This window comes from Peromyscus californicus, unplaced genomic scaffold, assembly GCF_007827085.1.
Source record: "Peromyscus californicus insignis strain IS unplaced genomic scaffold, ASM782708v3 Scaffold_7__1_contigs__length_154581171, whole genome shotgun sequence".
Taxonomy (NCBI): Eukaryota; Metazoa; Chordata; class Mammalia; order Rodentia; family Cricetidae; genus Peromyscus; species Peromyscus californicus.
In genome coordinates this window covers 77,270,702-77,297,127 of record NW_026294595.1, presented here as the reverse complement: position 1 = coordinate 77,297,127, position 26,426 = coordinate 77,270,702, and the positions used below count along the sequence as shown (strand labels likewise).

At 39.5% G+C, this 26,426-nt stretch overlaps 1 protein-coding gene across 1 annotated transcript in view; it reads left to right on the top strand.

Moving 5' to 3' along the window:
* The window catches only part of Trim44 (tripartite motif containing 44), a 117,221-nt gene that overhangs the window by 32,907 nt on the left and 57,888 nt on the right, over positions 1 to 26,426 (top strand). The window contains exons 3-4 of the mRNA XM_052722888.1: positions 13,309 to 13,548; positions 25,428 to 25,447. Coding sequence (XP_052578848.1) covers positions 13,309 to 13,548; positions 25,428 to 25,447 — 260 coding nt within the window. The remainder of the gene's footprint in view (positions 1 to 13,308; positions 13,549 to 25,427; positions 25,448 to 26,426) is intronic.

The following is a 26,426-nucleotide window of genomic DNA, read 5'->3' as shown; positions in this document are numbered from 1 at the left end:
TAAATTACTCATAATTCTTATTTATGTTTAGCCATGTGGCTTGGTATCTTTTCTCAGTTCTGCCTTTACATCTTGCTTCCTCTGTGCCTGGCTGGTGACTTCTGACTCTGCTCTTCCTCTTCCCAGCATTCCTTTTGTCTGCTTGCCCCACCTATACTTCCTGCTTGGCTACTGGCCAGTCAGTGTTTTATTAAACCAGTGTACAACAGCATTATTCCACAGCATTTCCCCTTTTCTCTCTAATCAAAAAGGAAGGTTTTAACTTTAACATAGTAAAATTACATATAACAAAACAGTTATCAAGCAAGAATTATAGTTATAATATCTAGTCTATTTGTATTTGGCAAAATTAAAGAAAATATTTCATCTATCCTATATTTGTGGGTCTAAAGTTTCATATCTAATTTGTCTTTTATCATAACCAAGGAAAATTATAACTGTAACTATCTAGTCTTCAACTACATCAAAGACCCCAGAAGGATATATTACCTAAGTAAACAGGAAATGCATTGTAAGCAACTTCCAAAAATCTAGAATGACAGAGACAGCTGTCTCCCTGGACAATCACCTAAAGTTCATCTGAAATGTTGGGGCATCCATCTTTATCCTATAGGCCTTGAGTTTTTTAATTGTTTCTCCATGTGTCCTGTAGAATATCCAGCAGTCTCCTCTGTGAAGCAGGAACCTGATAGATCACCTTGCCTTGCAAAGTTCATTGGTCACCTTTCCATGGGTCCTGCGTGTCCAGTTGACACAACATTTTGTCAAGTAGTCCAGGCAATAACAGTTTCTTGCCCAAAGGGCTGTCTTTGCCAAGAAGATAACTCCATATGGAATGTCTTTGACACCCATCTTTCTCTTTGAAGTAAATCGGTCCTGCCAGGAACAGATGTGTCTCACTGTCCAGAAAGTCCTAAATGCCATATTTTGTAGGTCTTTGAAGTGTTTGAAGATTACCTATCTATCTGAAATATATCTGTGTATATCTAGAAAACTAAACTAACATGACTATAAGTTTGACTATCATAGAAGACTATTAATCTGTATTTCTTAAACTATCCATTACAATTTCAAATGAACTACACAAACATAATACCTTAAACAAGAGTAGAAATATACATACAGTATAACAAAATTAACTTTAAATTTATATCAATAAACTAAAATCTATAGCAATTTAAATCAAGTTGCTTTTTAAAAGTAGATTCAATAGTCTACCCTTTCATCCTATCATATCTATATCCTATCCCCCTTTCTTCTTTTAGAAGGAGATTGACTATGACCAATAAATAACAATTTGCAACCAACAATCTAAACAAAGACAAACATCCTTAATCTATTTTTTTGGGAATGTGGGTGTAGTGTTCTAGGCTATTTCCTGCTGATAGGGGGCGCTGGTAGTCTTATGGGGATCCTGAGAAAATTTGAGGTAATGTTCTAGTCCTGGGAAGACCGGCTATAACCTTTGTTGATAGGAACCATCTGTTAAGGTTCAGGAGGTCTGGTTTGATCAAATATGATCCATCTTAACATGGAATAAATCCATAGCCTCTTGCTTCCTGTAGAAACAAAAACAGCCTCCTTTTCAAAGCAACATATCCTTAGATCCAAATTTTGAAGTCAAGATACCTTTAAAATATATGTATATGGGTTTAACTGAGCAGCCTTTATAATTAAATGTCTTTCTGCAGTTAAAAATCCCAAAGACAACACAATCCAGATTCTCTCTGTAATATCCATCTTTATGTGGCTTATTTTTTTATATTACCTTTACTGTCTCTTTAAAGACTTTATCTTTTAAAACTATTTCTTTATATAACTGTCTATATTCCTTTTCCCCTCTCTTCCAAGCCTACATACATTTTTACACACACCGTAAACCATTTGGCAGTTTATTTAATCTGAATCTGACTTATTGTGAATCTGTTGCTTTAAACTGTAGAATGACTAGGACTGAAATGGCAGCTTTGGCTGCTGTCTCTGCCCACCTCCCAACATGGTGGAACTACATTTACAGCCAGCTCTGGGAACCATGCTCACCGCCAACTCTGGGAAGCAGTGGGTCTATGCTTCTATCAAAGCAGCCTGTAGCCCAGAAACCAACCTTCCTTCCTTCTTTCCTTCCTTTCTTCCTTTCTTCCTTTTTTTTTCCTGTACTAGCAAAGGCTAAATCTACCACACAGCATAATATGCAGCTTGGAGATGCCTCTGTGTACCTCAGTGGGAATCCACCATGTTGTAGGTCAACCCTGCATGCCACAAACCCACTATAGAGTAGCTCAAGCCCACAGGCTTTGGCCAGCCTGAGAAACACAACTAGGAAGCTGTTTTTTAGCTCTGTTTTAGAATCTTTTGTTTGTTTGTTTTTTGTTTTTGTTTTTTTAAGCTATCTCAGGTTTTAGGTAGAAACTCTTGACCCACATTTTGGCGCCATTTGTAGTTGGAACTTTTCCCGTGTCCCGCCCGATCCCTTTTTCCCAGAATTCTCCTCGTCTGCTTGCCCTGCCTATACTTCCTGCCTGGCTGCTGGCCAATCAGTGTTTTATTAAACCAGTGTGCAACAGCATTATGCCACAGCATTTCCCCTTTTCTATCTAATATATAAATAAATAAGAATTATGGGTTAATTTAAGTGTAAAAGCTAGTCAGTAATAAGCCTGAGCTAATGGCCATACAGTTTGTAATTAATATAAGCTTCTTTGTGTTTACTTGGGTCCGAGTCACTGCGGGACTGGTGGGTGAGAGAGATTTGTCCTGACCAAAGGCCAAGTAGGACACAGCAAAACTTCAGCTACATAGTCTAGACTGTCTGAGGTGATGCTCAGTGAGGTCTTGTCAAACTAGAGAAGGTGGAAATTGCTTCCTAAGGACTTGAGGCTCCTAAGGCAAAGAGATTCTATATTATAATCCTCACTTCTAAGAATGTTTTTCCTGTGTGCTCTCAGGATACTAGAATCTCATTTCCCAAGTGTGGAGTCTCTCTTTAAAAAAGCTTGCAAGGAGCTCCTTATGAGAACCCAGTGAGTTATCACACAGACGCGCACAGTGACTATTCAGATACTGTTATCTCTCAGCAGCAGATTACTCACTGGCCTGTGTGCCTGGAGAGTATACACAACTCTTTCCATGTGTTATTTTATGCTAAATTCATAAAAAAAAAAATCTATGAGGACACTGTTATCCTACTTTACAAATAAACTTTTTTTGCCTGAGCTGCACAAAGTGGCCAGCAGAGCCAGTCCTGAAAAACTTCAGGCTCCCTGGACTCTACCCCTGCAGAGAAGAGGACCCGGAAAAGGAAGTTCCCTATCAAGTGTCTACTGGTGCCTGGTGATATGCAGTTATTTTGGAGGTAGAGTTTCCCTAATATACAAGTAATTGACTTTGTAGGGAAGGTATTTGGATTGAAAGACAACTAGAATGAGGTTGAGAGGTGAATCCCCCCCCCCAATTTTAGTGGGGTCGCTGTCAGGGACCCAGTGTTGGGGTCCAGCCCCAACCTACCAAAGGGTCCCTTGAAGTGGGGAGTGAGGAATTGAGAAATGCTAGATAGGAAATATAGACATAGACGAAGAAAAGACAGAGACATAGGATAGCTTCGGGAGGGCCCTGGGTTAATACCAGCAGCCCCGAGTTTATTCATGATGGGCTTTTTAATACATAAGCAAGGGGAGGGGCAAAAGACCTCCCCCTTTCAGGGTTGAGATATAAAGTACCAACAAGTATAGATCCTTAAAACACCTGGTAACCAGCCTTTGGCCAAATCATCCTATTATGCAGCCCTGCTGGGTAAAGCAAGCTCAGCCTTTCTGACCTTGAGTAAGGCCTCTGTGGGCCCCCACAGGTTGCTTTGAGTTTCTCTCCATTTAATTTGATGTTGGCTATTGGCTTGCTACAAATTGCCTTTATTATGTTGAGGTATATGCCTTGTACCTCTACTCTTTCCAGGACTTTTATCATAAAGGGATGTTGGATTTTGTCAGAGTCTTTTTTGGCATCCAATGAGATGATCATGGTTTTTTGTTTTTGTTTTTCCGTTCAGTTGGTTCATATGGTGGATTATATTGACTGATTTTCATATTCTGAACTATCCCTGTAATCTCTGGGATGAAGCCTACTTGGTCATGGTGGATGATCTTTTTACTGTGTGCTTGGATTTGCTTTGTGAGTATTTTATTGAGTATTTTTGCACCAATGTTCATGAGGGAAATTGGTCTGTAATTCTCTTTCTTTGTTGAATCTTTGTGTGGTTTGGGTATCAGGGTGAGTGTGACCTCATGAAATGAATTGGGCAGTGTTGCTTCTGTTTTTATTTTGTGGAATAATTTGAGGAGCATTGGCGTAAGCTCTTCTTTGAAAGTCTGGTAGAATTCTGCACTAAAACAGTATGGCCCTGGACTTTTTTAGGTTGGGAGAATTAATGACTGCTTCTATTTCCTTGGGGCTTATGGGTCATTTAAAGTGTTTATCTGCTCTTGATTTAACTTTGGTTTTTTCCATACATCCTTAGTTTGAATTAACCAAGTCACCACTCCATCCTGTCCCCTGTATCCCCACCCTTGAGTCTGTTTAACCCTTTAATTTCAAGTATTCCATATGTGCTTTCATATATGTGCTCTACTCTCTCCTCACCCACCTCCTGCTCTCCCTCTCATCGGATCTTTTTAGTTTCCTGAGCTCATAGAACTCTTAAGCTACACACACACAAATCTAAAAACTCAAAGCTAGGATCCACATATGAGGGAGAACACTTGGTGTTCTTCTTTTTGTGGACTTGAGTTAAGAGGTGAGTCCTTTTAAAATTGCTTTAGTCTTCAGCAGATAGAATAGGCCTTCTTTGTGTATGCAAATGTAACTGGGTCAAAAATATTATAAATTATGTGTAGTTGCCCCCACAAACTTTTAGTGTCACTTTCTACCTCCACTTAATTACTAGTAACTATTTTTCTGGTTTATGCTAGGTTCAGAAGGAGAGGTCACAGAAAAACAAGACAGACTAGAAGCACTCTTCTTAGTTTTTATGGGTCCTGGATGTCCCTGGAGACTCCTTCTGCTTTATAGTCCTGGAGTGCAGGTCATCCAGAATTCTTTTTTCTGTTCTCAAAAGTTTGTAACTGTGGTCTCTGTTACTACTCTGAGGTCAGGCAAAGAGAGAAGTATCTGAAGAACAAGCAGTAATGTCAAGTCCACACAAGCACAGCATCCCCATGAACTGCTTTGTGCTGCATCCATTTCAGTGCATGTCACTGGGTTACACATCAAGTTGTCAGGATGATAAAGTCATAGCAGCTGACAACAGGACAAGCAGTCCCAGGAGAAGATGCTTGGCAGCGGTGCTATATCCATAGTGGTTAGATGTTCATGTCTCTCACTAAGGGCTGCTCATCCTTTGACAGTGACTGTGTCTCTCTTAGATGCCTGGAGTGTGCAGTTGCTGTTCACTTCTCAATTTGATCAGCAGATTCAATTCATGTGCTTACTAGGCCCTTTCAAGTATCAAAACCTCTAGTGGGTTTTTTGTTTGTTTGTTTTTTCATTCTTTGGGCACTCACTACCCAGCTCCCAAATAAATACACAGAAACGTATTCTTACTTATGAATGCCCAGCCTTAGCTTGGCTTATTTCTAGCCAGCTTTTCTTAACTTAAATTATCCCATCTACCTTTTGCTTCTGGTCTTTTACCCTTCCCTATTCTGTATACCTTTTTTCCTTCTTACTCTGTTGCTGGTTGTGTGGCTGGGTGGTTGGCCCCTGGTGTCCTCTGTCCTTTTCTTGCTCCTCTCTCTTCCATCTCTGCATGCTAGCCACGCCTATCCTCTCTCTCCTGCCTAGCTATTGGCCGTTCAGCTCTTTATTAGAGCAATCAGGTGTTTTAGACAGGTAAAGTAATACAGCTTTTCAGAGTTAAAGAAACGCAACATAAAAGAATGCAACATATCTTAGCATTGTTAAACAACTATTCCACAATGTAAACGAATGTAACACATTTTAAACTAACATTCCACAACAAAAATCTCCAAGACATATTGTCCTCTGATATGTATGCTCACGGCATGCATGTTTATGTTGAGGAAGGAGAACTGTGGGGGAAAGAGAGGATGAAGCATAATGCCATATGTAAGGAGCTCTAAAACTTATGGCTCAAAAACCAAAACAAATAGTTTAGGGAAGAAATATCAGAGGAAAAGAGAGGAAGGATGGAGTATTTTGATTGAAATTTTGGATTATTGTCTGAGAGAATGTGGTTTGGAAAGTTAGAGGTATAAGCCAGGTCAAAAGCTACCAAAGCTAAGGTCTCTCTTCCTATGTGATGAGAATGAGGAATAAGTATAGTCACTAATATTGAAAGGATCAAAAGTGATGTTTGAAGTCAAGGTCAAAAGCTAAGAATTCAGAGCCAAGGAGAGATGAAAAGGGAACAAAAACTATGCAAGCTAGAGTTGAAAGTAGTAGCAGGATTCTAACCATAGGTTCAAATCAAGGGCTTTATCACTTAGAATTTTGTTTGAGAAAGTTGGTGGTGGGGAGAATAGGACTAGATTAAAGGGCCACAATAGAGTGGCCCAGGGAGGGCTGAAATGGAGAGCTGAAGCACAAGTCTGGGTGTTTAATGACAATCAGTGGGAGGGGAATGCTAGGGAAAGAAGGGGATTTTCATAGATGGGAGAAACTTCCAGCTATACTGTAGAAGGTCAGAGGTAGTGTGGTTCCCTCAGAACCAGTTGTCTAGTGCTATATGCAAAACCTGGGAAGGGGAAGATAAAACTGACCTGAGTTGGTATCCTGGATACCTGCCTAAATGCCCTTACTTTGAATGGGAGGTAAGAGGGCACTTCAGTGTTTGATGGGAAAATAAAATAATATAGTTAGAAGGCAGATTATGTACTCAAATTATGTAAATTTAAACTCTAGTTTGCTATTTACTTGGGGCAGGGTTAGTTTTCTTTCCTCACCTCAGTTTCTTCATCTGTAAAATAAATATAATGATAGCTTCTTCACAGTACTACTGTGATGGCTAACTGAAGTAATTCACACATAGTGCTTCCGATAGTCCCAAACATGGGACACGGAAAAACAGGGTAGCAATGGTAAGGAGGAGTGGTGGTGATTTGGCTTGAAGTGTGACGATGGCTTAGGTAATAGGAACGTGTCCAGATGGGGAAGTTCATGAGTCAAGAGGAATACTGAGATGAGTTGCCTGGAGAAAAAATCCAGACATAAAGGGCCTTCTCTCAAGGGGGTAATAATTGCATTCCAAAGATGGGATGAAATTACGAAAGCAAAGTCTAGTGTTTCTCAATGCTTCCAGCAACGTTGTCAGAGCTGAGGTAGGGAGGATGCTGCTGGCCATCGTACAGTACCTTAGCATTTCCCCACAGCAAGGAATTATTAGCTTCAAGTGTGAATGGTGCAGGGTTGAAAACTCTCAATCGTAGTTACTTGTGAAGAGTGTATAGAATTGCCAAGAGGAAGTTGGTAATGAAGGAGCTAGAGAAGTGCAGCAACTGTGATAGAGAATTTAGACTATGAGCATGGTGCTTTGTTAGCAAAACAGGGATCGTGAAGACAAGTGAAGAGCAGACACGTGGCTGCTTTTCTCTGGAGGCATGCAGGGAAGATGGGAATCCTGGTTGAAGGAAGATTGGGGTATTTGTTTTTTGTGCTGCTGGGGGTCTAAGCCAAGGACACTGCATATGGGAGGCAAGCACTCCACTACTGGGTTGTGGCCCAACAGGAAGACTTGAAATACCACTTTCCTTAATGTCTTCTTGAAACATCTCAACACCCTAGTGTAAAACCCAAGGAAGTCAGGTTTCTAACTAGGTCATGAGAATGACTTTACTGAGAATGTTGGTGATGGAATGTAGTTCAGAGTTCATATCTGCTGTGTTTCTAAACTGCTTGATAATTTTCATAGCCTGAGAAATGCACTTTTGTTTTATTAATAAACTGGCTTTTTCAGTCACATATGAGGCATGGACTTGTGAGATCTTGTCATTGAAGAAGACCTACTTTTCTGGAATACCTTTTTATTAAGCCACTATGCTTTCTAGCTATCATTCTTCTTCTTTTAAAGCTACCTCTGATTAGTAAAAAGAAATAAAACCTGGTTGCTGTGGGATGGTCTGTATGTCAAGTGTGTTGCTGATTGGTCAATAAATAAATCACTGATTGGCCATTGGTCAGGCAGGAAGGATAGGCGGGACAAGGAGGAGAATAAAGCTGGGAAGTGGAAGGCTGAGTCAGAGACACTGCCAGCCGCCACGATGACAAACAGCATGTGAAGATGCCGGTAAACCACAAGCCACGTGGCAAGGTATAGATTAATAGAAATGGATTAATTTAAGCTATAAGAACAGTTAGCAAGAAGCCTGGCACGGCCTTACAGTTTGTAAGCAATATAAGTCTCTGTGTTTACTTGGTCGGGTCTGAGCGACTGCGGGACTGGCAGGTGAGAGAGATTTGTCCTGACTGTGGGCCAGGCAGGAAAACTCAAGCTACACCTGGTTTCCTGTAGTTCAGCTAGCAAGGAGTTATTAAGTTCCAGTTCATGTCAGATACTTTGAATATTGTTTCTAAGTACAAGCTTCTTAATTCAAGGTTTTATGTGTTTAATTATGTATGTGTAAAGTGCCATTTTACATACCTCTTGGGTCTAGCCTAGCTAGGAAATATTAAATACAAGAGTATAGAGAATATATCATGGGATAAGATTTAACTCTTTAAGGTGTAAATTCTTTATCCTGGTAGGGACCATAAGAGAACTGTTCTATTAAATATGGAAATAACTCGGGTAGAAATGAACTCCATTATGGGTATGGTGTACTATTCCTTTAATCTCAGCACTAAGGAGGTAGAGGTAGGCAGATTTCTTGAGTTTGAGGCCAGACTGGTCTACATAGCAAGTTTCAGGACATCCAAGGCTATATATAGAGAGGACCCTGTCCCAAATAAATTATCCAAAAGGACCTGAGCAGTCATAAAGTGATTATTAGAGGCAGTATGTTATAGCAGAAAATGTGGTACTAGACCAAGGCAAAATTTCCAGACTTGACATTAAGACTGTTCTTCCCCAGAGCTTCCCTTCTTCACCTATAAAATAAGGTCACCTATAGGTATTCACTACCAGTGTTTCCAAATTACAGATAATGCTGTGTTTAAGTAATAGCATTTGCACGCTAATGCAGCTATAACCAGATAGATGATTGTGTTCATAAGAGAAGTGCTAAAGGTTTTAGCAAATTGGGAGCCAGCTGACCAACAAGAGGAAGCTCCTTTTACAGTTTCCATGTCCCTCAGGTAGCATTTTCCTGGAGATACTCAGTGCCCTAGTAAGTATGCACTTCAAAGAGGAGGAGCATAGTTTTCTCCTAATTAAGTAGTTCCATCTTGGTTTAATTAGCCTCTAAGAGTCCACACTAAGATTGTGTTTGGAGTAAGGTTTGATAGTTTAGTGGATGCGGTCTAGAAAGAAGCTTCCAGATTAGATTCCATTTTCACCATTCTGTCTATCTACCTTTCTTCTCTGAGTTTGTAGTTTTATTTTTATAGACATCACATATAGTGAGAACATCACTGACATTTCTGGGGAACTTTAGAACAGGCTGAAGAAGTACCAATAAACTCACTCAGAAATGATATCTGAGATTTCCAGGTAATAGGAACCAGCATGAAGGGCTCATTGCTTTTGAGAACTGTGGTTTTTAGCAGGATAGAGTTCTGATGACAAGGTGAGGTAACTGGAAGGAAGTTTAGAAAGCAGGAGTCCTTGTCCAGAACACCCATCCTTCTGCATGCCCTCTCCCAGGAGACTGTTCCTTAGGCTCTGGAGTAAAGTGAATGTATCCATCTGTTAATTAGTATAGATGGAAATAGGAAGGTATAAAGGTTTGATAGATTATTCTGCCTCCACTCTTTGTTTTTGCTTTCTTTACATAGGATGAAGTGTCTTGTTGAAAAACTATGTAAAGCAATAGGAAATAAGGAATTTAATCATTAAAACTTAGGATTAATTTGCCTTTTTTTTTTTTTGGTGTTTTGAGACAGGGTTTCTCTGTGTAGCTTTGCGCCTGTCCTGGAACTCACTCTGTAGCCCAGGCTGGCCTCGAACTCACAGAGATCCATCTGCCTCTGCCTCCCGAGTGCTGGGATTAAAGGCAAGTGCCACAACCGCCCGACTTAATTTGCCTTTTCTCTGATCCAGTTTCCCTGATTGTGATGATAGCTTCCTAACTTTCAGCCACATGTGTATATGACGTCTAGTCAAGTAGATTGCAGTTAGTGTCTATCATAATTGTCATTTTCAGTCACTTAAAGCCATTGAAAATATTTAGTGAGAATATCAGACCAGAAATGACCATCATAGAAGCACTGACATGCATACATTAAAATAGAAATATAAAAAAACTTATGTAAGCGCAAAGCCTACCCAATCTGATAAACTCATTAACTCATTGAACATTTCCCATCCTCTTTCCAGGGAGAGCACCTACAGGGACGACTTGAATTCTGGAGGGCTTAGATCACTTAGCCAGTTGATGTGGCGTGCAGGCATTCTTTTGCCTTGGCATCCTTATGGCATTGTTAAAAGAGGCACTTAAGACCTTGTCAGTCCTCATTCAGTTTGTAATAGGCTAATTAAAGATGGCCTCATTTCCTTCCCCTACTTTCAGTCTTTCTATTCCTCAGTTTTCTTTCTTACATTTTTCCAGTGACTTCTATGAAAAGAGTCTCAGGCTGAGGAGAAAAAAAAAAAGACTAAAAAGTTTCTTCCTCTCCTATGTTTACTTCTGTGTCTGTTTCATTACCTATAAAAGAAGTTCACTTAGGCGACAACTACTTGTTCTTCTTCCCACATTCTTTCCTGATGGTCTTTTTTCCTGTTTCCTTTAGTTCTACTTCTTCAGTGTGTGTGTGTGTGTGTGTGTGTGTGTGTGTGTGTGTGTGTGTGTGTGTGTGTGTTATATGTGTATGTGCATATGATGTGTTCTCTATGTATGTACAGAGATTGGTGTGCAGTGTCTCTAATAATTGCTCATCATCTTTTAAAATTTAATTTTTCATGTATATTGTGTATGATGTGCATATATGTGTATCTGCATGTTTGCACGTGTGTACATGTATGTGTGAATGCATATGGAGGCCCAAAGTTGACATGAGAAGTCTTTCTTAGTCTTATTCCCCTTTATTCATTTGGACATGGTCTCTCAGTTGAACTTGGAGCTTTCAGACACAGTTAGTCTAATTAAGTTAGTATCCACCTTCTAAGCTTTATGATTGCAGGTGGGCTACTCTGCCTACGTGGTATTTACATGGGGTCTGGGGATTTGAACTCTGGTCCTCACACCTGCAGGACAAGCACTTTAATCACTGAGCCATCTCTCCAGCCCTACCTTACTTTGAAGACAAGAGTTCTCGCTGACATTGGAGCTCATTCTTTCTCTTAGACTGACTAACTAGTGAGCTCCAGGATCTGTCTGTCTTCCCTGTGCCACCTCTGCTCCTGTCCCTGCTCCTGCCCCTGCCCCTCGGCCAGCACTGGGGTTGCCAGTGTATACACTGTACCCACTTCCATGTGAGTGCTAATGATAGGAACCTGGGCTCTCCTGCTTGCACAACAAGCACTTTAACAAATGAACCAGCTCCCTGCCCCCTTCCCTGTTTCTTACCTCAGGTACACATACTATGGATGGTTGTTTAAAAACACCCATGAAACTGGGGATGCAGCTCAGTGGTAGAGCGCTTGTCCTGTATGTGTCAGGCTCTTGGTTTGATCCCCAGCACTGCAAAAAACAGTAAAGCAAAATAAGAAAATACAGTTTTTTGAAAAACTTATTTTATTTTCATAGGTTTTCATTTTGTTTGCCCTTCTTATTTCTTAGCCAAACACACCATCAGCAGCATGTGTGTTTGTTTGTGTGTGTGTGTGTGTGTGTGTGTGTGTTCAGTTTATGGTTGTAGTAAAATAAGACAGTAACATTTTTGCCTACTATATTAAAAAATGTAAAAGTTTGATATTACCCCGTATTGATAAGATTGTAGAGAAGTGCTTCCTTTCACACATTGTTGTATAATTGCTCCATCCTTTTCAGAGAGCAGTTTGGCACCATCACAATAACTTTAGCATATGTATGAAATGGCTTAGTGACTTGAGAGATTTCTGAAGACACTCACGTAAATATTAAGAGTTATTCCTCAGATATTCATTGTTATGTTGTCTGTAATAGCAAAAATTTAGAAATAGCACATTTCTGTGATAAGAGGGATAAATGGGATATATCTTTATATCCTGCAAGTGGTAAAAAGTAATACAAAAGATGAAGGTGCTGTCTGTATTTCACTAACATTTTAAGTGGAAAAGCAAGACATAGAACCATATGTTCACTGTAATCCATAGAAACTTTACCCAGTTTTAGGTATGTGTGAGTAACCATATAGAGAAATAGAACACCTACTGAACTGGTAGTTTCTTTGAGTTTTGTTATTGTTGCTGTTGTTATGTTTTGACTTTTCAAGGCAGTCTTACTACACTCACCAACATGACCTCAAAACCTTGATCCTCCTTCCTACCTCTGCTTTCTAGGTGCTGAGGTTCCAGGCATGTACCACTATTCCTGGTTCAGACTTCTTCCTACCTCTGCTTTCTAGGTGCTGAGGTTTCAGGCATGTACCGCTATTCCTGGTTCAGACTTCTTCCTACCTCTGCTTTCTAGGTGCTGAGGTTTCAGGCATGTACCGCTATTCCTGGTTCAGACTTCTTCCTACCTCTGCTTTCTAGGTGCTGAGGTTTCAGGCATGTACCACTATTCCTGGTTCAGACTTCTTCCTCTTCCTCCTCCCCTTTTTTGTTTGTTTTTGAGACAGAGTCCTCTATAGCTCAGCTGTCCTGGAACTCACTGGTAGTTTGTGCTGACTTTGAACTCTTGATATTCCTCTGCCTCAGTCTCTGGCATGCTAGGAGTAGAGGCATGAACTGCCATATCTGGCTAGAAATTGTACTTTTTATTTTATGTATTCTTCTATTACAATTTTTTAAAGTAGTTATATATTACTGGTATGTAAATAAATAAAACCCAAAGCAAGAAAAAAAAGATAAGGAATTAGTTCCTGAACAATAAAAACAGTTACCAGGACATTTATCGAAGGTGTTGGAAGAATATTATTGAGAGCATATTGCTAAGATTTCAAAATGAGATAGCAACAATAATCTGTATTTTGAGCAGGACTACCTTGCACTATTAAAAAACTCTACCTTTCCATTTCATTGCTGTGTTCAATCTACACTTCTTACGTGTCTGTGTTCTACAGGTAACTCGAGACCAGATGAAGGTATTTATACAGCAAGAATTTAAGAAAGTTCAGAAAGTGATTGCTGATGAGGAGCAGAAGGCCCTTCACTTAGTGGACATCCAAGAAGCAATGGCCACAGCTCATGTGACTGAGATACTGGCGGACATCCAATCTCACATGGATAGATTGATGACTCAGATGGCCCAGGCCAAGGAACAACTTGATACCTCTAATGAATCAGCTGAGCCAAAGGCAGAGGTAAATGAAAATGTTGGTGATTTTTAGCAGGAAAACTATTAGGAACCTGACTGTCATATTCGTTGGCTATGAAAATACCTGCTTGTGATCTCTAAACATAATGAACTGAAAAGTTGGGGAGGATTTCAACTAGTATGGACTGGAGAGTGCAGGTATTGGCTACTAGGGTCTATACCTGGCTTTTTGTCCTAGCAAAGTATTATCCAACATAATTTAAAGGATTGTAGTCAATGGGGCAGATACTAATCATAGTTAAGACGAGAAGCCGAAAATCTAAACTAGAGAAGAGAGCAAGTGACAGACATAACCCATCTCAAGCCGTGAAATGAATATAGAAATGATAAAGGTTATTTTAGACTTGAGAACAGGACTGAATTAGAGTGAGTCAGGTAAAGCCTAAAATAGTACAGAGTGAAAAATTGTGGATTTAATTTTGTGACTAGCAAAGGGGTGTGGTGATATATTGTGTACCCTACTAAACTTGCCTGAGGATCAGAGGACAGAGCCAGCCACTAGTTCTTACCTCTACAAAATCCTCAGCCTAAAGAGAGTGAGTTCTTGTTTCCTCATGCCTTATATACTTTTCTCTGCCCTGCCATATTACTTCCTGGGTTTAAAGGCGTGTGTGCTTCCCAAGCAAAGGCATGAGACCTCAAATGCTGGGATTAAAGGTGTGTGCCACCACTGCCTGACCTCTATATCTAATCTAGTGACTGACTCTGTCCTCTGATCCTCAGGCAAATTTATTAGCATACACAATGTATCACCACAAAGGGGTGCTTCCCGTTGGGTATTTTATGGATCCATCTGTATAATTGAAGGTATATTTGCTGGATTAAGAGCAGCACATGGGGCTGTGAATTGTGGCACAGCTACTTGGGAGGATGAGAAGGGAGGATCACTTCAGCCGGTATAGTGAGACCCCATTTCAAAAAGAAAACCAAAATTCTTAAGAAAATAACAAATCAAAAAGTAGAGCATATTATGAAAAAAAAAAGAATAACATGAACAAAAGACACAAGATAAATGTGAATCAGTATTACTTAACTATATGCATTTCATAACAGGATAAAGTGTTGGGATATTTCAAACAACATATTTGGACATTTCCAATTGTGTGTTTATATGTGTGTGTGTGTGTGTGTGTGTACACACATACACATATACATATATATATCACAACAAGCTAAGCATGTTGGTAACTAGCTTTAATTTCAGCACTTAGGAGGCAGAAGCAGGCAGAGCTCTGAGTTGGAGGCCAGCCTTGGACTACACAGCTAATTCTAAGAAGCCAACCAGGAATATATAGACCCTGTCTAAAACATGGGAGAGGAAGATCTGGAAAGATGGTTCAGCAGTTAAGATAACTTACTGCTCTTGCTGGGGACCCAGGTTTGGTTCCTAGCATCTGCATAGTGGCTTACAACTGTCTGTAACTCTAGTTGCAGAGATCCAAAGTTTCCTCTGTAAGCACATGTTGCATAGACGTACACTCAGGCACATACACATAAGGAAGGAAGGGAGAGAGGGAGGGAAGGAGAAAAAGAGGGATCGACGATAGATAGGAAAGTAGGAAGGAAGGTAGGTAGGTAGGTAAGTCAGCCAAGGCAACCATTTGTAAAAAAACACAAAACATCTATTTCAGAGAGAGGCTAGTGTTCAATAGGACTTCATAATGATAAGTAAAACTTCTGGTCAGACACATGCTAGGTAGGGTGAGGTAGTTTGTTCTATAAGAAAACGTGAGACAGTCCTGCGGACTTTCCATAACTGCTGTTGAATTAGTGAGTTCAGCATTAACTGGCAGTCTTACCCAGGCCAAGGAATATACTGGCCAGTGAAGGAGTCAGGGTATAATACCAGACTCAGGCCTTGTCCACGTCAGTCCAACAGGAATATGAGATACCATTCTACCCATCCAAGACTCTTGATGAGTTTTCATTTGTGTGTGGAAAGAATAGATGTTGTTCTTTTCATGTCAGCCTTCCTAAAATTAGCAAAGTGTGTGTCTGAGTTTCTAGATATACAAGAGAATACTTTATAGTTATCATTTTATTTAACTCTAAGGTCTGTGTTCATCAGCCCCATCTATAGATGCTATGTTGAGAATCAAAGAACTACAGAAACACAAACCCAGTGTCATTTAGGTAGTAGAATGGAACCAGAATTTAGAATTAAATTTGTCTTATTCTACTGCCTGCTTTCCCTTTTCTATGTGTTGTATGCTAAGTATCCTGTTTATAATGGGAGAAATCAGGAAAATTCACTTAAAGTATTTTAAGGTGAGCTAGTCATTTTGACTGGAAGGGTCAGAAGCAATAACTGTCTCAGATTCCCTTCAAATTGAGACCCTGTGTTAAGTTATACTTTCAAAAAGAAAGCTTTCATTTGTGACTAGTTCCCTCTCTTTTATTATTATTCTAAATAATGAATTCAGTTTCTCCCTAACATTAACTCTTCTTTAAATACTTCAGCTTAGAGAATTACTCTTAGGATTCAAGAGCTGACAAAGCTTAGACTGACTAGGCTGGGGACATGATGAAGCTATAAGAATAAGAAGCAGCATTCTGTTAGGTAGAGCATTTCCAAAGAGCTGTGTCATTAATAGCATCTCATTCCAATTAATTTGGTAATTTATTAGTTAGAGCAAATATCCAATACCTCTCACTCCACAGAGGAACTCTCTTGTTTCCTTTATATAATACAGAATTAGAAGAAAAATCACCTGTATTTGGAATTTAGTCAAAGGTTTCCTTTTCAATATTTTTATAAATATCAAGCAAACATACAGCAAAATTGGAAGGATTTTCTGGATTACACCCTTATAACCTATCACTTAAGTTCTAATTCATTTACATTTCCCTTATTGCTTATCTATATTTCTAGTCATCTTTCCAACTTTCCACTTATCAATCTATTTTATTTTTAATGCTAAAAACAGAATGTCGGGTCTGGTGATGCATCTTGGTAAAGCATTTGCCTAGCATTCTTGAAGCCCTTAATTTGATTCTAGCACCATATAAAACTGATGTGTTGGGGCACACAGTATTCAGGAAGTGGAGACAGGATTAGAAGCTCAAGGTCATCCTTGGCCACATAAGAAGTTTGAAACCAGTCTGGGATACGTAAGAGCCTATCTAACAAAACAAAGCAAAGAAACAGAACTGAGCTTCTAGTTCTTCAGTGGAGTCATGATCATGTTTCATTTTACTCCTTTCTCTAATCCCTGAATGAAAGTCACTTAACAGAGGGGAAAAGATTCAGTACTGTAGTGTAGTGGGTAGCCATTCCAGCTTTGATCTGGAAGTTCCAATCCAGCAACTGTCACGCCTATAAGGCGGGGCCAAGGGAGGCGCAAGAGACCTGAGATCTGGATGGGCCAGCGCTCTGCTCTCTCTGTTCCTGGACCGTGGACGGTGGAGGTGGACCAAGCAGAGCTCCGGAGAACACCGCTGGACTGTGATACACCTTCCCCAGACCCCGCGACCTACCTATCCCTTTATTTGTAAGTTACCCACTAAATAAATCTTCCTTTTAACTACGTGGAGTGGCCTTAATAATTTCGCCAATATCTGGCGCTCACGTGGGGCAAATTCCAAAGGCCTGGGTGGCTCCCACCCTCAGCCTCCTCCCCGACTGGTGGGTACCTAAACCCGCCTGCAAAGTTCCATATAACCAGGGAACGCCTACATGGTTCCATTCCTGAAAAAGGGAGCAGCTAGTCTGGTCTCAGTTCCCTAGCTTAGCCCCAAGACCAGCAAGGTCTTGTTAATAAAAACAAACCTGGAACCAGGTGTTGGGTTAAAGCTGGAAGATCAGAGTGACAGAACAGGCCACAGCTACCTCACCTTGCCAGTTCCTCAGCTGATCCTGTTTCCTCAGACTGGAAGTCTATGTGCCCTCATCTGAATGGGTCTCAGCTGAACTGTTGCTAAAAGCCTTAAAGCTTAACCAGGCTAGTTCCTGGTTTTCACACCTTTTATACCTTTCTGCTTCCTGCCATCACTTCCTGGGATTAAAGGCGTGAGTCACCATGCCTGGCTGTTTCCAGTATGGCCTTGAACTCACAGAGATCCAGACAGATCTCTGCCTCTGGAATGCTAGGATTAAAGGCGTGTGTGCCACCGTTTTCTGGCCTCTATATCTAGTGGCTGTTCTATTCTCTGACCCCAGATAAGTTTATTAGGATACACAATATATTGGGGAACACAATATCACCACACATTACTACCTGAGAACTTTGGACTTAAAGACCTACAAGGCAGAGTGTTACCAAGGTTCCTATCCTTCCTGTATTTTCTAGCTTGGGTGTTCCACAAACTGGAAACACTAACAGACACAGACAGAAAGGGAATTCCCAAGAAAAATCTGCTTTCTGTAACCAAAGAACTTGGAAAAGTGTTATCCAGTTCTAGAGAAATCTTTTGATCATACCTGCCTGTTCTAGAGTGAATACATAAAGAAAGCTCACTGCTCATCAGCCCCAATTGGCACTATTGCAGTGGAGCTGGTAGGCTGAATATCTAAAATCTATGTTCCCCTACAGTAACAAGTTATCTTTTTTCTTTGATATAATTTATTTATTTATATTTTATGTGCATTGGTGTTTTGCCTGCATGTATTTCTGTACCAGGGTGCTGGATTCCCTGGAACTGGAGTTACAGACAGTTGTGAGTTGTGTGGGTACTGGGAATTGAACCCAGGTCCTCTAGAAGAGCAGCCAGCCCTCTTAACCACAGAGCCATCTCTCCAGTCCCCACAAGTTATCTTTATTTCTCCATGGAACTTTTAGGCAAAACCTTATTTTCTCCTTATGCCCTTTCTCCTCTCAGTAGTAAGGCTCATTTGACATGCACCTGTAGGTGGAACTCTAACATTACTCCTGACTGCTTTTTCAATGAGGAAGTACTAATAGCCTTCCCTGTGGAGACTTTGCAGAGCTCTATTTCCTCTTACCCTATGTTAACAAGCCACTGCTCCTCCACTCCAGGATCAGTGGATGGAAACTTGCTTACACTCTGCTCTGTAGTAATGAGTTGGCACCTCTCCCTTTCCATAGCTAACTGTGGAAACTAGAGTGGAGTCCTGTCATCTGTGCCAGGCAGAGGCATGTACACTAAGTTGACATTTAAACCAGAGTCCACAAAAGTAGTTCAGGACATACTCATTCTGAACTTAACAGGTTGATGACCTGCTAAAGTAGAAGGTTATAAATAGTTACAGATTGCTGTAATACAACTTAATATTTTCAGGTTATAGTCCAAAATTACTCATTATACTGATAAAACTCCAACTGTAAGGAAAAAAAGCACATGACAGCACCAAGATTAGGGAGATATTGGAATTATCAGACAAGGACAGCTATCATAAAAATGGATATTTACAAGCACCTGGGAAACAGGTGATGCAGAAAAGGACCAAATGAGATTATAAAATTTAAAACTATGAAAACTGACAATGCTTAGTGGTAGAACACTTACATAGCATGTGTTAGACAGACCTTGGGTTCTATGTCCAGTATCACGTAGATAAACACACAGAGACATGACAAAAAAGTCATTGTGTGGGCTCTTTAGCAAATTGGAGACATCAGAAAAGATGGTGAATCTGAAGACAATTTGATAGTGATCCATTATTATCAAAAGATTGAAAAGCAATTGAACTAAGCTTCAGGGACCCATGGGACAATAACAAAGGGCCTGCCTGATGCTCATTTAATAAAGAGGCAAGAAAGAAATGTTAAGCTAAAAAAAGTCTGAAAAATAATAATGGTGCCCAACATTCAGTTGGAAATGTAAACCTTCAAATTTAAGAAGCAGAGCAAACCCAAACAATATAAACTCTTAAGAAATCCACACTAGGACATACCAGATTAGACTTTTGAAAACTAGTGAGAAGGGAATATGCCTTGAATACAGAGCTCCTGAAGAGAAATGACAGAAAACAACAGTTTGATAGAACATGATATGTGAGTCTTAATTTGTAGGTTTTATCTATATATTCTCAAAAATAATTCAAAATTTTCAGTTAATTTAAATTGCTTTTGTTAAATGTTTCTGTATCCTTTGCATCATCAATATTATTAAAAGAATTGTTTTAATTTTTATTTTTCAGTTTTTTTATGTTATATATAAAATACAACTTTTTCTTTGAGACAGGTTTCACTGTATTACCCTAATTGACCTCAGATTTTCTAGTTCATGCAGTCCTTCTGCCTTACCCTTCCAAGTAGTTGTAACTTTAGATATGCTCTACTGCCCCCAGTAACAAATGAACTTTCACCTTGTATTTGTAACCTTGTCAGATTCCCATATTTGTTATAGCTGTGGCCTAATAGATTCTTTGGGGTTTTATGCATCAGCAATCATGCTATCTGTGACGGTCTTGCTTCCCCCTATAAGCTCTATGCTAGTTCTTTTCCTTTCTTTGCCTAAGTGCAACTGCTAGGTCCACCCATGTGCTGCCTGCATGATGGTAAGAGTACATTCTCGCCTTGTTCGCTGCCATACAGGGAAGAACTCAGTGTGTAAACATTGCACATGATGGTGTTTCTAAGTGCTCTTCATCAAATTGAAGTTTTCGTAGTCATAAATTATATTGAATTTTGTCTTCTGCATCTATCCGAGATGATTATATGAATTTTATGTATTTTATTGTAATGATTAACTACATTGACTAATTCTACAATATTAAACTAACCTTACATTCATTTTGCTAATTTAAGAGTTTTTATGACTTTTCATGAAGGACATTGATCTATAATTTTTATGTCCACGTTTTTGTCAGTTTTTGGTATTAGGTATACATTTGCTTCATAATTCAAACTGAGAAGTATTCCCTTCTCTGTTTTCTGAGTTTCTATTCTTTATCAAAGTTAAATATTGAAAATATGATATTTAAATTTTTATTATTCAGAATAATATGCTTAAGTAATGGATGTCTGGGTACTTCCTGTGTCTCCTTGTAGTTGGCAGTCTGACAGAGGACACAGTATAGATTATGGGGGAACTTCTAGAGAGCCTGTGTTCCTTCAAGGACCCAGTTTGCCAGTGAAGTATCTAGCTAACACCCCTGCTAGTTTTTACTGTATTTTTACAGTATTACCCATAGACCTTAGCCCCCCCCCCCTTGGGTATGTGTATGAAAAGTGATCCTAATTTAAAAATTGAATGATATGCTTTTTTTATCTGTAATTCATGAACATTTCCATATTCTGCATAGTGGATATGTTTTTGTTTGTGTTGTTTTATTTGCTTGTTTTTGTTTGAGATGGGGTCTTATGTAACCCTGGCTGGCTTCAAACTTGCCATGTGGCTGAGGATAACCTCTGGGTTATCTCCTGCCTCTGTTTCCCAAGTGCTGAGATTTGAGACATGTGCCACCTTCCTCCATTTGTGTCGTCCAGAGGATGGAATCCAGAGCGTGTTGGACACACTGTCAACGAGTATATGCCCCAAACCCTTCCAGTTTTTTTTTTTTTTTTTTTTTTTTTTTTGGTTTTTCGAGACAGGGTTTCTCTGTGTAGCTTTGCGCCTCTCCTGGAACTCACTTGGTAGTCCAGGCTGGCCTCGAACTCACAGAGATCCGCCTGGCTCTGCCTCCCGAGTGCTGGGATTAAAGGCGTGCGCCACCACCGCCCGGCCCCCTTCCAGTTTTTGAAAGGAGAGTTCTGACTTGCAATGAAATAGATAATCCTAGAAAAGGTGGTTTCTGTGGAGAAATTAGTAAAAATAAAATGTATATATCTTAAGCATTTACTTTGAATTTTAAAATTTACTAGTTTTGCCTTGGAGTCCAGGTGTTTTTAGAAAAATGTGAGTTTGCCAATTGAGGTTGAATGTCAGATTCTAAGTATGAACTACATCTACTACCATTTTAAAAGCCCAGTTAGGACGAGGGCATAGCTCAGTAGAGTGTTTACATAGCATGTTAAGACTCTGGGTTTGCTTCCCGGCACCCTGAGAAATCAACGATAAACTATTGCCTAAAATATCTAGTGTTACTCCATAGTGAAGGAGATACAATTCAAAGCAAGTTAAATGTAGAATCTTAGACATTGTAATTTAAGTTTTGTAGTATTTTGCATGTTCCACCTATACTCAAAATTGTTACTAATTTTTACCATTTTTAATGAATGCTGTGAAGCATTTAAATTCTCAAAAAACAACAACTCTTGGGGACAATGGTTGTCTCTCTTACATTCATTTTTGTTATTTCACTTGTCATGATGATTGCAGGTTTACCTGAATAAGCAGATTTGGGATTCAACTTGAACTTAGTGAACCTTATTTCCACTGGTGGAAGTAGAAAGAAAAGGTCACATTAGAGTGCAGTGTGCCATCCAAGAGCATTCATGATGTTAGAAGGAGGGATTTGGGAATATTGCTTAATCTATCAAGTCACTTCTGATATTTGTAACCAGAATTAACTTATAATGGCAATAGAAATTAATCTTAAATCCTGCTATATCTTTGCCTGAACTCCTAAGTAATTATTTACTATATACTTGTGCACCCTAGATATGAACAAAACTTTTTCAAATGGTTGAAATCCATTGAGGGAGACACCATGTGGTGCTGTGACCATCAGTTTTCTTAAGCTGCTAAGTGAAAAGAATGAACTCCACAGACACAGAGTAGAAAAGAGCATTATCTTCCCAAGCTCTCAGTGAGGAAGTTACTGAGTCAGGCCTGATCTTAAAGGAGTGCCTAGAATTAGCAAGGTTTTCAGGATAGAGGTGAATCTTAGATGGTCTTTTAATAAAAAACCCAGAGCTAGATATCAGGGTGAAAGCTGAAAGATCAGAGAAGCCGAGCAGCCAGCTACTAGTTCTTACCTCTATGAAATCATCAGCCTAAAGAGAATGAGTTCCTGTTTCCTCATGCCTTATATACCTTTCTCTGCTCTGCCATATTCCTTCCTAGGATTAAAGGTTTGTGTGCTTCCCAAGCAAATGCTGGGATTAAAGGTGTGTGCCACCACTGCCTGACCTCTGTGTCTAATCTAGTGGCTGGCTCTGTCCTTTGATCCCCAGGCAAGCTTTATTAGGGTACACAATATATCATCACAGTGAACATTTGGGGTAGCAGGGCCAGCATGTGCACATCTTTTACCAGCAAATTATAGCTATCTGGATGTCTGGTGAAGCCATCTAAATAGACTTACACTTTGTAAATGTGCTTGTTGTTTCATCCACTTGTTCATTCTTTCAGTAGTGAAACCTTTGTTCTGGCATTCTGCATGCTTTGTAGTAGTGACTGTTGTTTCTCAGAAAGATGGAAATACAACAAAACTGCCTTTTCTTACCTCCCCTGTTCCCAGATAAACAGTATTGATTAGTAATTCAGAAGAAGCTCAGTAATGGTCCCCATTATTGGACACTATATCACATACTTGTTTAGAAAACTGAATCTGGAAATGTTAATTACCAAACTTTAATCCTGGGATTAATGTGAGATTGTTTTTATAACTCAGAAATCCTACTCAATCTCATACAAGCCTTCCTATGTAGGTAAGATTCTAATTCACCACCCTTCTTCCTCAGCCTTAAGTGCTAGAACTGAGGGTATGTGTACCATGAAAATACACAAATCCCATTTCATAACCATTGTACCAAGATGTGTGACTGTGAAGAGAACTTGCTTTAAATCATGGGAGAACATTTAGATGTATTTTCCTACAAGGTTCTCTCAGGTAGTTATGTTTAAATAGCCAAAGATAATTGGAAAATTTTGTTGAGGTTTAATTGTGTCATTGGTAGTTATATAACTCATGAAATTTAAATTATATGACTCTCTTTGCTGTATTATAGTACTCTTGAGATGTATAAGTTGATCAAAATGCAACTTATATCACCCCTGTATCAGCCTTTCTACTTTCTACTACTTTGCCCCCTGCTCTCATTGAGGTACAAATGATTAGTGCCCTTACAATATTGAAACTCTCTGAAAAGAAATGCCCTTCTTTTCAATCGCCAGTACATAGAATGATTAAATCACTTTCCTGGCTGGAGCTTCCTTTACAGGCCTAATGTCTGGTAATCTGTCTTTATCCCACTTGCACTCTTAACCCCACACTGCCCTTAGCCCCACTCCTACACTGCCCAGAATACATAGGCACATCCTCATTTTCTTATTCCACAGAACCCAAATTTTGTCCCTCTCTCCCTCCCTTCATTTCATCTGTCTTATCATCTATCTATTAAACTATTATGTCTTTGCTCTTGTTATTCCAGTGTTGTTCTTACTGTCCTATCAATCATCTATCTATCTATCTATCTATCTATCTATCTATCTATCTATCTATCTGTCTATCTACCTACCTACCTACCTACCTACCTACCTACCTACCTACCTACCTACCTACCTATCTATCTATCTATCTATCTATCTATCTATCTATCTATCTATCTATCTATCTATCTATCGGCTATATTAATTAAACTGTTAGGCATTTCTCTTGTTAGTCCAGTCTTCTTCCCACTTTTTAGTATTGTCAGCCTGGGAGAATCCTGCTTATCTCAAGTATCAATGTATATGTCACCTTCTCTTCCCTTTTGTCCCTGAGGTCATTCTGTTTATGCCTTCAGTAGCGCCCATAACATACTTAGTTTATTTTCTGTGTACATGAGCCCCTTGTTGAGAGCTCATAGAAGGTTAGATCATTGTCCCTAGCACTTACACACACTGTTTTTAATGATCCGTACTAAATTACTACTGATATTAATCAGTATCCTTTATTAACAGTGTCCTCTCAAGCACTATGTATGCTTAGCAATTTGAGCATTATTTAATCCTCATATTGATCCTATTGATTCAGAGACAGTTATTACCTCACTTTATAAACCAGGAGGTTGAATTTGAAAGAGGCAGAATAACATGGCTAGAGTAACACAGCAAGTAAGTGATGGAGCCAAGATTTGAACCCACAGTGTCTGGTTCCAGCTTATACAAGTTGGAATCATTGATTAATTGATTCTATGGGGAGTACAACCAGAAGGTATGTTCTCTACTGAAATCAACCCTAAATTACTGAAGAAGGGAGTGTGAAAGGTACTTTGTCACTAGAAGGATGAATGAACTGCCATGGGAAAGGCTTCAAAGTCATTTGAAAGCTCTCATTTTGTTACAGAGGGAGATGCCAAATAATCTGCTGCGAGGGTTACTGATAAAGTTAGGTCAAGAAAATGAAACAACTAGAAAAAGAATACACATTTTTGCAGAATGAATAAAAAAAAAGAGGAAAAGTATTGTTTGGGTAATGAATGAGGTAGATTACCGATGCTCAGACTACCCATTTACAGAGGAGGAAACCAAGGGTCATTTTAACCATTTAGTGTGTCCCAGTAGCACATTCTCATAAGTCTCAGACTTCAAATAGAATCTCTATTTCCTGAGTCCTAATTTAGAACTCTTCCTACCTCAATATGCTGAGTATTAGAACCACTGTGTTCATATTTCAAGAAAAAATGCCAGACCAAGACAGAAATTAAGTTTTTGAAGAAAACAGCTTGATGCTTTTGGAGCTGGTCAGCTTTGCCCAAGACCTGCTGCTATTTTGGGGTTCTTGGTTTGCTCAGAACTAAATACTGCCAGACATAGAAATAAAAAAGCAAGGCTATTCTTTAGACCACCTAGGTCTGTGCGTTCACATTCCATGCTTGCAATGGCAAATTATTAGCCCATCTCTGCTAGGCAGTTCCAACATAGAAATGGATATATTAGTCCTTGTCTTAGCTCTTAGACATCTTTTGGCTTGTCTTTGTTAAGATAAATACACAACCTTGCTTTTGGTTTGGGCATGAAGAGGAAAATTAAAGAAATCTCAACCAGTTTTTAACCAACAATGATTTCTAACACTGTTTTTTCTTTTTATTTCAGGGTGAAGAAGAAGGACCCAGGTAAGATTACATTTTTGCTGCTTGTCTATTTTCAGAAGTGGAATGACATTTGTGACCTTCTAATGCCTCCTGAAATATAGATAAGTAAAGGACAGCAGAGAAAAGGAATTTCTGTCTTAATCCAGGGCTGTGAGGCCTTTATTCTATAGGACTCCCATCTCCTTCCCTGTCTGTGTCATTTTCTGCCTGTAAACTTCATTAAAGGTAGACTTGAAAGTATATGGTGACAGAGACTTTGCTTTGTTCTTTAGCACATTCAGAGTTCCTTGTTAAGAAGAGCAGGCTCTGTATTTGAATGATATTAGACTATCAGGTGGACCTACTAAACTTACAGTGTTCTTTTTTGATAGAAATTAGATTTTGTCAGTGTGCTCTAGACTGTACATTATTTCTGTCACAATGAATGTCAAAATAAGTTCTAGGTCATAGGTTAAAAAAAAACTTTATTTGGCCGGGTGGTGGCGATGGTGGTGGTGCAGGTGCAGGCACACACCTTCAATCCCAGCACTCAGGAGGCAGAGGCAGGTGGATCTCTGTGAGTTTGAGGCCAGCCTGGTCTACAGACTATCCAGCAAGTTCCAGGACAGGCTCCAAAGCTACACAGAGTAACTCTGTCCTGGTGGGGGGGGGGGCGGGGGAGAAAGAAAGAAAAAAAAATATTTAAGGAGCAGGGAGGAGGCCTTTGTATTTTTCTATGTCAACAATTGAAGAAATTTAACAGAGCATTTATTATTGCCTCAGCCTTTAGTAAACTTGGACTTGACTTTCATTTCTTCTCTTTCCATCTGCTTGAGCAGTGAGAAGACTAGGAAATGCTGCAGCTGTGCCATCAAGCAGACTATACTGTCCAGGCAGGCCGCATCTGTCATGGAGACTAATGGACTTAAGACAGGGAGTTATCACAAAGGGTGTCTGGGTCTCTGCTGTTTGAAAAGTAGGGTGTCTGGGTCTCTGCTGTTTGAACTTTTATTTTAACCAC